The following is a 13,006-nucleotide window of genomic DNA, read 5'->3' on the forward strand; positions in this document are numbered from 1 at the left end:
AGTCAGGAGCCTGTAGTTCAGTGGTTGTCGATGGTTCATGCCTGTCATATTTGTTTTTCGTAATTTGTTTTGTTTTAAATTATACCGTTAGTTTTCTCAATTGAATTGTTTCATATTTTTCATGTCGGGGCCTTGTATAGCCGACTATACGGTATGGGTTTTTCTCACTGTTGAAGGCCGTACGGTTAATAAGTTGCTATACATCCACTCCATAGAACTTTGTTGGAAAGTTGTCTCATTGGCAATCATACCACATCTCTTTATTTCTATATAAGTAAAAACAAAACAACAATGAGCAATACCAGTTCATAGAATTCTCGATGATACAACTTTATAAATCTATGTTAACAGTACAATAAAACAGGATCTTGTGCAATGCGTAGAACACTCAATGTACTGTGATATTTCCATTTATATTACACGATAATTATAAAAACTGTTGCTGTTTTTTTTTTAATAATAGAAAAACAAACGATATGGGATATCAATCCATGACACAAAATCAGTACATGCACAGCAAAAAAAAAAAAAAAAAACACACAAAAAGCAAAGGAACAGCAATATTGTTTTTACTGATCTACTGTCTTATTACGATCTATTATATATGATTATGTCAATTTATAAAACTAGGAAAGATAAGAGATTTTTGTAAGGGGCTTCTTAATTAAGACTCGTGACGAATGAGGAAATTAAAGGTTTTTGTTTCATGTAGTACATTGTATCTTAATTTAAGAATGATGATCAATCTTTGCCAAATAATCTCTATGCACGTTTTGAGCAAGCCACTCTTACCTAAATTAAATAATCTTGAAAATGTCACTTCTGGTCTAAGTACGATTTTATTCATTGATGTTTACAGGCAATCTTTTTAATTAAAAATGACCAAAAATCTGATTTATATAAAAAAAATTAAATAAAAAAATCAATTGAACTTGACAGAGAGCACTGTCATCACTTTGCATTTGCATGTCACGTAGCGTATCATAGTCAAAGTACATAATCAGAATTTAAATGAACATTAAAATTTTTTACCTGAAAGTTCTGAAGAATCTAATCTACTGGGTCTGTTTGATTGGGAGCTGTTTAAAAACAAGTTCTTGGAAGAGATTTGCATTTATGTTTATTTAAAATAGATATTGTTGACATTAAATTTTGAGTAAGAAAATTCAAATAAAGAAGCAATAAACAGTTGTTAATATAATGCAGATTCTCATTATGTTAAACATATTAATTCTCACTTAGAATTTGCATTGTGATTCTAAACAGTATTTATTTGGTACTACAACGATATTTTTATTCTTCATCCTAAAACGTTAATTGATGATCTATAATAGATAATAATTATGCTGATCTAGATAAAATAGAAAAAAAAAACCAACGGAAATGGGGTATCCATACATGACACAAAATCATTACATGCACAGCAAAACACACACAAACGTAAAGGAAAGAAGTTGATATCATGAATGTAGGCATTTATGTTTCTGTCGTATTGTCAGGAAATTTACTGCTGAAAATATAAAACATTTTCCATATCGATTAAATTTGTCACTGTAATTTAACACCAGTCACCTTACACAGGTCTAAATAAGTGTACGTATCATTATGATGATAGACAATATTCCAACAGTGCCTTTTTACAGACAAGTGCAACAAAGCCGTAGGATATTAATCGAAAAGAGTGTCACCGTCTTATATTAAATGTTCTGTCACATAAACATGCTGCCTTATCAAAATATGAAGATGTTTTATGATTGCCCATTCGACAACTTTCCAAAAGAGACCAACTCGACGGTATACATAAGACGTATATCGGTGTGTGCAAGATATATTACCAAACAGTTAGTCATACTTTCATCTTAAAGCATACAGTAAGTGCAAATGTAACTTTCCCTTAATGTGTAATAATGAATTCGTCTATTCTCGTTAAATAATTGTACAAAAGCTCGGCTTTCCTGTTCTTATTCACATTTTGTAAAATTAGAGGTCCAAAGTTAACGAAAGGACGATGAATCATCAAAACCCAAAATCTATAGCACATCGAAAAGCACTGAGATCACCCCCAGTTTTTGGTGGGGTTCGTGTTGCTCAGTCTATAGTATTCTATGCATGTTGTGTTTTAAAAGTACTGTTGTTTGTCTGTTAGTCTTTTTTTTTAGCCATGGCGTTGTCAGTTTATTTTAGACTTATGAGTTTGAATGTCCATTTGTATCTTTCGCCTCTCTTTTTCGACACTAATATATGTACATACATTAAAATACAATACCCAACATTTATTAATAGATTACTATATTAAGAATACAGACAGGTCGGAAAGGGAAACGTGCGGTTATAAGTTCCTATTATAAATAAAGATAATATATAAATCACTAACTGTAGACTATAATCATTCTGTTCATCTGCACACCATTCCTCAAATGCTTTACTGGCTATCTGCATGCTCTTCGTGTCTGTTTTTTTATAATACAATCTTATGATGTGCTCAGCAAAAACTTCAGGAAACATTAGAGATACCTAACAATTTAAAAAAGAACTGTGAGTGAAACATGTGAAATCCATAAAAAGATGTCTCCATCCCGCAAATTCGATTATCTTCCCTTTAGAATGTAAAACTCACAGAGTTCCAGTGAAAGAAACAACTGATAGCACGAACATCATTTTACATCAATTTTACATTCCAAATAACCATTGTCCAGTAAAAATGGCCAGCATTGAGAGGTAGATGTAAAAGCAATTTATAATTTAGTAATATGTAGTAAGATAAGCCTTGCTGGAACAAGATCGATATTATAAAAAAAGGAAGATGTGGTATGATTGCCAATGAGACAACTATCCACCAGAGTCCAAATGACACAGAAGTTAACAACTGTAGGTCACCGTACAGCCGTAAACAATGAGCAAACCAAAACCGCATAGTCACCTATAAAAGGCCCCGAAATGACAAATGTAAAACAATTCAAACGAGAAAACTAACGGACTGATTTATGTACAAAACAATGAACGAATAACAAATATGATACACAACAACAAACCACAGCCACTGAATTAAGGCTCCTGACTTGGGATAGACACATACAGAATGTGGCAGGGATAAACATTTTTGCGAGCGCCCAACCATCCCATAACCTGGGACAGTGGTGTAACAGCACAACATATGAACAAACTATAAAAATCAGTTGAAAAGGGCTCAACCGTAAAACTGGTAGTGTTTTATCTCATATCTTGAATATTATTATTATAGAAACCGTAAAAGTGGTAGTATTTTATCCCATATCTTGAATTTTATTATAGAAACCGTAAAAGTGGTAGTATTTTATCCCATTTCTTGAATATTATTATAGAAACCGTAAAAGTGGTAGTATTTTATCCCATATCTTGAATATTATTATAGAAACCGTAAAAGTGATAGTATTTTATCCCATATCTTGAATATTATTATAGAAACCGTAAAAGTGGTAGTATTTTATTCCATTTCTTGAATATTATTATAGAAACCGTAAAAGTGGTAGTATTTCTGTCACATGTCTTGAATATTATTATAGAAACCGTAAAAGTGGTAGTATGTTATCCCATATCTTGAATATAATTATAGAAACCGTAAAAGTGGTAGTATTTTATCCCATATCTTGAATATTATTATAGAAACCGTAAAAGTGGAAGTATTTTATCCCATGTCTTGAGTATTATTATAGAAACCGTAAAAGTGGTAGTATTTTATCCCATATCTTGAATTTTATTATAGAAACCGTAAAAGTGGTAGTATTTTATCCCATATCTTGAATATTATTATAGAAACCGTAAAAGTGGTAGTATTTTATCCCATATCTTGAATATTATTATAGAAACTGTAAAAGTGATAGTGTTTTATCCCATATCTTGAATACTATTATAGAAACCGTAAAAAATCTATATTGTCAGCAAATGCTAATATATAATCTATCGACTTTCTGAAGGACTTTTTGCTCTAAATTGACGTTTTTGGCACATTTCTATTTGATGTTTTTGTCTTTGAACATATATTTCTGCCTTTGAAAAGAAAATTATGACATACACGCATATACACTGTAACCAATGATACTAGGCAGTTCAAATTCTACAAAATAAAATTGCCAAATGTCTGACACAACCAATTGACGCCTTCCCAGAGTAATTACCATAATTTTTTTCGTACTCATTTCTGCATTCGTGTCAATTATATTACAGAATTTACAAATATTTCAATGTGATGATACTTTCAATCGTTTCCTTACAATGTATGGTTGATTTTTCCTCAAATAAATAATTTCTACAATTTTACAAATATTCATGCCTATTATTTTGAAACCTTAAGTAAAAAAACAGTAACTAAAACAGCAAACGGGGGTGTAATAAAACAGCTGTTTGCCAACTTACGCAAATATAGGAAGCCATACTTTTCAGATGTGCAATGGCAGTTCCTTGGAGTCTCTAGTTAGAAACTGGGGTTCCAACTTCACCAGTGAAAGTTGACTTGAAATATTGCTATTCAAGTTAAGTCCCTTGTTGTCTTAAAGTTTCTCATGTTTTTATGTAGTTATACATCTTTTTCCAATTTTTTTTTTAGGTTTTAGCTTTTGTGGTGAAGATAAATCCAGAAAAAGTAATTCCGCCGCACCAATTTTATTAAGAATGTAGTAAGGTGAGTTTAAAAAATCTAGAATTCAAAATTGATACTATTAATCATAAGAGCATTAGTTTAGGAACAAAATAAGCTAAAATATTGATAGGCTATGTGTTTAAACTAACTAACGACATTTTTAACACGTATTAAATTGTGGTTTACCATCTACATCGTCTGGTCTGCTTTGTACCGAACGTGACCTATTCCTGAATATGACTTTTTGCCGAGTGTGAATTCGCATTGCTATACGACGTGTCTCGGTATTTATATATCCAACATTCATGTATTTAGTTATGATGTTTCTTATGATGTTTCTTTTGTAAGTCCGGTTCGATATTTTGTTATGTCTTATGTTTGCTGTTGGAGACGACGTAGTTCGGTATTTACATATCCCGCTTTCGGGCATTTTGTTGTTACTTTCTTATACGTGTGGGTCCGGTGGGTCATTTTGTGCTGAGTTGTCGTCTGTTTATTTCGTTTGTGGTTTGAATTCTGTATTTTCGGTACATTTCAAATATGTCTTATTTGTCAGTATATAGACATAAAAAGATGTGGTATGATTGCCAATGAGACAACTCTCCATCCAAGTCACAATTTGTAAAATTAAACCATTATAGGTCAAAGTACGGCCTTCAACACGGAGCCTTGGCTCATACCGAACAGTAAGCTTTTTAAAAAACGAGAAACGATAAACACTTATGAACCACATCAACAAACGACAACCACTGAACATCAGGTTCCTGACTTAGGACAGGTGCAAACAAATGCTGTATAGTCGAGTTACTCGTGGTTCGTCTACAGTGTTTTTGTTTGATGTTGTTTAGTTTCATATGTGTTTACTGTTTGGTCTTGCATGATCTTGCCATATATTACAGTTATTTTATTTTTATTTTCTATATGTATGAAAAAGTTAGGATAAAAAATCAGCTATTTCATGTATATGATTTTGAGTTTAACGCAACTATATGCACATGATTTTTTTGTTTATACACAGTTTTGATTTAGAAGAAAAACCGACAACGTTAGAAAATACCAATAATAACAATATCACACTCAATTCCATTTTAATATTCTTGTCATAGTTAGAAAATACATAAAATAACACCATTACAAACTCATTCCCAATTTAATATTCTTGTACGTGTCTATAAATACAACAAATCTATTTTATTTTAGAAATTTACCTGTGATAATATAAACATCACAAAAAATACGTCACTTTTTGTGACGTTGATTCATTTATGTGACGCGGAGTTTATATTTCGTTTTAGGTGTCCTGGTGTGCCGTCGTAAATACATGGGAGGTGTCCGTTTTTATTCTGCGGTTTACATGTTGTAATGTATTATTATATTATTTATTTATGTATTTCTCTGTGCTGAAAGTTCTTGTGTTTGTTTGTACTGTATTCCTGCTGTCATTTTAGCGGTATTTTAACATTGCCATATAAGCGGGAGGTTTGGCTAGCCATAAAATCAGGTTCAGCCCACCATGTTTTCTTAAAATGTCCTGTACCAAGTCAGGAATATGGCAGTTGTTATCAGATAGTCTGTTTCTATGTACAGAATGTTGGCGTTTGCTTTTGTTGTAGTTCAGTGTTTCTGTTGTTCCGTTGTTTTCCTCTTATATTTGATGTGTTTCCCTCGGTTTTAGTTTCTTACCCGGATTTGTTTTCGCTTAATCGAATTATGACTATTGAACAGCGGTTTACTACTGTTGCCTTTATGGAACTCCTTTTCGTGATATTTGATTTTAAAAAAAAATGCGGGAAAAGACTAGATCGGACTTTTACCTTATATTTAATATTGACATTATTTGGGTCTCAAATCGTAAGAAAAGAAATCTAGAATATGCTTCAATTTTGGTAATAACCTTTTTATGTGCTATTGAGGTCTTCTATGAAAACAGTGGGTGATAGGGGGCAAAATATTTTACCCTGTATCGTAGGAAAAACCCCAAGGAGTACGAACATCTGACACAAATTCCTAAACCTCTGAGTCACCTGACTACATCCTTAAGTTTTTTTCATTTTGTAGAACTGGGACGATATCGCTATTTAAGGGCTGCTAGTCCTCGATGGTAGCATCAGCTAAATAGCGAGTGCTTCAGTTCTAACGTGATTTTTAATACTAGTATACCTTTTTAGATTCTCCTTTTATTCATTTTGAAATTATAAAATAATAAAATTTTCTTGATACTAGTATATTTTTTTTAGATTCTCTTTTTATTCATTATGAAATTATGACGAGACTGATGTTCACAATCCCTCATCCAAAGATGGCCTTAAAATGAATTCGCTATTTTTTTGTGTCACATTTGGCTCCTACAGCTCCAAATGTATTCAAGTAGTAATGCATTCAATGCATTCTGTATCATTTTTTTTGTTTCCTGATGAAGTAAATCTAGACTTGCGCGTCGTACACAACACATTTATAAAGTGTTTAATTAAAATAGCATTGCATTAAAATACGCGGCACCCTTTTAAGATCGCTTAGGAGTTAAAAACAATGGAATAACCAATTTTGTAATCGTTTATAAAGTTATAATACATTTTACGATTTGTTTCAGTTTGTAATAACATTTTGTTGCAAAAACAAGTGAAAAGACCTTTAAAGTTAGTAGCTTTTTTAAACTTTAAATGTTCTTGTTTATAAAAACTACGAACTCCTCGGTACAACAATTATTTAACTTGAAAGATATTGAGAAACAGTGTTTGTTGCCCACTGCTACTTTGTTAGACATGTATTATACGCGATGTATGAGACATAAATTATTCACAATTTATAACCACGTTGTTTGCAAAATTGAGGTCAATCAAATTCCTTTTCCTACGTGGACTTTTTAGTACATCTTTTTCCATATCGGGTCTATGGAATGATAATTATCATTAAATTACCTCCTATACCTTTCTGGGAATATAATTGGTTAAAAGCAACCGCGTGGAGACCGTGTATATTCCATATTGGGTTAGTAGGCGGGGCTTATTTCAATACACGGTTAGTAGTGATTATTCGTCCCTTTATAAAACAACACGGTGTTGGGGAAAAATCTTAAATGTTTCAACAGACAACGAAAATGATGATGAACGATAGAAATAAATTCATAAAACACATTTAAAGTTAACAAGTTGTTATTGTTGGCATTTGTTTTTGTATAGACTAATACTAACGGTATTGAAGACTTGATGACTTTGATAGGCCACTAGTCTAAATACCACATGTTAAGATAGTCGGTAAGATAAATTCGTTACATAGTGTGCTAGTGACCTAATATGATATATATGGGGTCAATAAATTCCATATGGGGATTCGAGCTTTGCTCTTACTCCATATGAAATTTACTGACCGTATTAGGTCACTAGCACAATATGTAACTGATATTATCTTTCAATGGCAAGACAGCACTTACATTTTCCATTTTTAAAAAATCTGCATTGTTTGGGTCATTCTTTGTATAGAATCGAACGTTGTCGATTGGGTTTCTCGTTTTGCTTCCGTAGTCTAGCAATACTATCTGTAAAAGAACATACAAGTACGAATTATATTATCTATCAAGGTAACAAACCCAATACCTCAAAAACCTTTTTAAATAATTTCATATTTTGATTTTAGACAAAGATTTAAAGAGGAAGTATCTACTAAAGTCGTGTTTTAAAAAACTAAAAGCCGTTGTATGCTGTTATTTAATAGATAGCAATACACAAAAATGTTTCATACCATTTTCATGACACTAATGACGTAATTTAAAGAAAAATCTTATATGTTCTTGATGTTTTAGCCCATGGTTCATTAATTATGTCATAATGTATACTCACATCACGAGCGATCGTTTAGACCTTCTTGAAGCACATGGTAACACGTACGATATAAGATATAATAACTTCAATTTCACTTCAGTATTCGAATTGAAATTATTTTTAATTATTTCTCTGACATTCTCTTGTTCTGGTAATTTTTATGAATCAATATTACAGTAGAATAGTTACACTTTTTGAGTATCGTGTATATATGTAAATCGATAAGGATTTATATTCGGAGTTGATAAAGCACGGAAGGGGTAATAAATAATCGGCATTGCTATTATATATTAATGTTTTTAATTATCTTCTGTAACCCCATTATAAGATGAATAAACAGTTAATCAATCTTCTAAATCATAAAAAGTTGGTTAAATGGATGCAGTACATATTTATACCAGTTGTTACAGTTTCTTATGATATTTTGCTTCGTCATTTCTACGCTTTATTATGTTTACCCTTTATGAGTGTGTTTCCGGTCTACTCAAATTTGTGTAAAGTGAATTCTTTTCCAACGAAATTAAATTTTTAGCCTATCCCATGATTTGAATTACAATATAATTGCTTATTTTATGATGATGATTTCTACTACACCCTCACAATCTCATTTATTTAGTTATGTTTTTATTATCGTAAATTAGTACATTAATCCCTTGTGCACGGTTTTTGCTTTTGCAATTTTGTTATCAATTTACTGGTAACACTGTTTCCTTGTATGTATCGTGGTCCTGGCATATCTTGCTAAAACTTCTAAACGATTTCTTTTCCAGTCGAACTTGTGAAAGCTGTCGGTTCCACGATTTCATGTTGTTTAATCATAGAATGAAATCGATAAACAAATTGCCTGTGCATTGATTAGGGTTTATTCAAACTAAGGTGTTAGTTAAACCAGTATAAAATACAGTATCAAACCATTGACTAATTCGCAGTATACCAATAAACTAACAAACAATAAAATGTACTATGTAATTTAAAGTTATAGTTTCGCTTTATTGTTTAAAATGTGTTAAGTTCAAATACGTACGTCAATGTACAGGTCCGCTTTCTCTAACTGTCCATTGGTATTTTCAATTACGTATGTAATTATTTCTTTTTTTAAGTCTTCAACGACGAATTTTCCATCCTACATACAAAATAATTATGTATGAATATAGATAAATATATAATTTTTTATATTGAAAAAAGAAAACAAGAAAAATTGTATTACTAAATATCTCGTAAGTATGTTGTTAGAAATAAATGCATACAGTCACATACAAAGTACAACTGAATTAAATGTGTACGAAATTGACCTTTTTACTCGTAAATGGAATATATTTTCATTGGAGAATCAGTTTGATTTACGAAATGTTATTTAAAACGCATTAACTAGTACATTGTGAACATTCCTTTAATTGTAAATATTTTGAGAATGGTTCGTTATGATTCTTATTCATAAATATATGATCATTATGATTGATTAGTGTTAAACGTGCAGTGGCAAATATTTCATGCGTATCAGGACGAGGTCCAAATAATCAGAATATGCACCCTTCTTTGTATTATAACAACAGCCTCAGTCTGTTTTTTAACGTGATGTCCACAGTCCGAAAGTAGACTTGTCACCTTATTCGGATATATTATTCAGATTTCAATAGATATAGGAAGATGTGGTATGAGTGCCAATGAGACAACTCTCCTTCCAAATTACAACTTATAAAAGTAAACCATTATAGGTCAAGGTACGGCCTTCAACACGGAGCATTGGCTCACACCGAACAGCAAGCTATAAAGGGCCCCCAAAATTACTAGTGTAAAACCATTCAAACGGAAAAAACAACGGTCTAATCTATATAAAAACGAGAAACGAGAAACACGTATGAACTACATAAACAGACGACAACTACTGTAATCAGATTCCTGATTTAGGACAGGTGCAAATATTTGCAGCGGGATTACACGTTTTAATGGTACCAAACCTTCTCCCTTTTCTGAAACAATAGTATAACATCACAACATAGAAAAACACACTATAAAATATCAATTGGAAGGCTTAACTCAATCAAAAAACGTAAATTAACACACAATGAACGAATAAATTTGACCTGTGACACCTGAATAAAAAATTACAAGGGATAAATAATTTACTTCAAAAGTAAATAAACAGGTTTAAACAAAGTTAAAGTATGATAGTACTGTGAAATTTCAAACAATTTATAGAAAATCATCACTTTTGAAGAAACCTGCGTCATATTATACACAGGTAAATGAAAATAATTTTGTTGTTAAGTATACTTCGTCTTCTGTGTGTATAAAATCTTCCGTTTAGGAATACCAAGAAATTTCTTTAATATCAATAAAACTAATCTAACACTTGGTACATATGGGGTGAATATCAACAATAAAAATATACAATTAGTGCTAGATAAAACTTCCTGTACAGGTCCAAGAACAGCATCTAAGGAAAAATGAAATAATTTTAATGTTCATAGTACGAAGAAGTGAAAATTAGTTGTAATTAAATACCAAATAATCAAAGCTGGTATATAGACAAGATTCATGTTAAAATTAAATAACAAAAAAGCATTACAAATAGTATCAACAGGTCAAATTAAAAAGAAAGTACGATTTGAGAGTACTCGCAGTTACTGACAGCTAGTTAAAAGCCAAAACAATTAATAATAAAAAATCATGCATCAGAGACTCAAATCAACTAAAATACATCCCAGGGATTTAGTATTTTTACGTCATGAACAGTCAAAGAAGACATGACCTGTGCAATACCAAAAATAAATTTCAACTACATCAATTTGCAGTTTCAACAGACATTGAATAGGGGTTTATAAATATTGGATTACAAGATGTAACTATACATGTTTTCTCTCCTTCAGACTCTATATGTCCGCTATCAGTTTATCGATTCACATCTGTTTTATTTGGAGCCAAGTGTTCCCCATTTGTTTTCTTCTATTTGAATTTTGATTATGATGAATGATTAATGTACACTGTGACTTAATATTACATATATTACAAAATCATATTAACGAAAATAAATCAACTTATACATGGATGTTCTTGGAGATAATATTCGACATATTCGAAGTCTAAAGACGTACTTCCAAGGGGTATGACTGCTGTACAGTTACAAAATTATGATCTATGGATGATATGTCCCAGGTTGTTTTTTTTTATGCCAGCAAAAGTACTTAGTGGAAAAAAGAAGCTCTCATAATTCCAACTCTAACTAAAGATTACTTTCATCATACATAAGCAATCAAGCGAAATTGTTACCGGAGGGATATAAAGTAAAATTATGATCATTGAAAGGAGCCTACCAGAAACTTGTACGTGTAACAACTTATGAATACAGATTTGTAACTGAGAAAAAAATATCGTTGAAATTAAAATATAGAAGATATTCAGAAAGCATTTATAGTCTGGATACAAGATTCGCAACTTCGGAACTACCCAGATATATTTCAAAGTTTACGACATCAATCAACGAAACATAATCTTGAATACAGTTGGAATTGTACCTTGACGATGGAAAAATAAATCCGTTGTGTAGGTCTTTAAACAACGCACATATAACCGCTTCAGCGAATACCTTGATATTTGAACCAATAACGATACATTGTCAAGCCTAATTAAAATGAATGCCTATTGAAGACCACTTCATTCTTTACTAGAACGTACAGTCACTACCCTATGTCTGTTTAACTGAATTCCAGCAATCCGACAATATTTAAAGACTATTATTGAGAAATGTATAGTACCTGTCACAATATAACACGGAGACGGAATGCTACCCGAGACCATCTGTTTACATGGGGACAAGATAAAAGATTCACTGCATCTGTTTTCCATATAGGCGTTGACTCAACACGCGAATTAGACGTCAAAACCAAAAATGGAAAAGAAGAAAAGGCGTACTTTTGCTGTTTAGATGTTCAAGTGGGAAAAAGGTTCGTGGATAGGCATTTGTTAGTAAACGGACAATGAACCATTAACACCCTCTCATTTACTCCATGGAAGGTAGATAACGGTTTTACAGGAAACATTGAACATTAAAAGAAAACTTAACACACTCATCAGCCAATAAACTATCACAGATTCGAAGTGGGTCATTCAAAATTTCTAGATAATGTGGAAACGTGAATATCTCACACAACTCAGATCACTACATCGAAAAAAGTACTACACAAGGTGTAAAAATAAAAGTAGGTCTGGTGAAATCCTTCAGATGTTCCTCCTATCATTCCCATGTAACAATGGTATTATATTGTTACGATTGATATGTACAATAGTGGGACAATAGATAACTGCATAAAAAAAGTAATTAAAACAGTAGGACAGTGTCTAATAAAATTCATGCGTTTGTTTTAGCATCTTCCATAGTGATGAAAGCAATGCACATCAGAATCCGAGAGAGTGTTTTTCTAAAATTAAATGCATGTAAGTTACATATATACATATAATTCGTCTCAAATTCAGCCCAACAATGTTAGTTCATCAAATTTGCGTTAGCAAATGTTTGTTCTTCCCTCAGCGTGATTCGAACCCTTGCGTCTGTGACATCGTGGCAACACCGCCT

General features: G+C 31.8%; 1 protein-coding gene across 1 annotated transcript in view; it reads right to left on the minus strand.

Moving 5' to 3' along the window:
* Positions 1 to 291: 291 nt before the first annotated feature.
* LOC127701986 (deoxynucleoside triphosphate triphosphohydrolase SAMHD1-like) overlaps positions 292 to 13,006 on the minus strand; it is a 44,893-nt gene continuing 32,178 nt past the window's right edge. Inside the window, exons 12-15 of the mRNA XM_052205958.1 lie at positions 9,458 to 9,556; positions 8,046 to 8,150; positions 2,375 to 2,514; positions 292 to 1,510 (exon numbers count right to left, since the gene is read on the minus strand). Coding sequence (XP_052061918.1) covers positions 1,477 to 1,510; positions 2,375 to 2,514; positions 8,046 to 8,150; positions 9,458 to 9,556 — 378 coding nt within the window. The 3' untranslated portion in view covers positions 292 to 1,476. The remainder of the gene's footprint in view (positions 1,511 to 2,374; positions 2,515 to 8,045; positions 8,151 to 9,457; positions 9,557 to 13,006) is intronic.

This window comes from Mytilus californianus, unplaced genomic scaffold (genome assembly GCF_021869535.1).
Source record: "Mytilus californianus isolate M0D057914Y unplaced genomic scaffold, xbMytCali1.0.p SCAF_5, whole genome shotgun sequence".
NCBI lineage: Eukaryota > Metazoa > Mollusca > Bivalvia > Mytilida > Mytilidae > Mytilus > Mytilus californianus.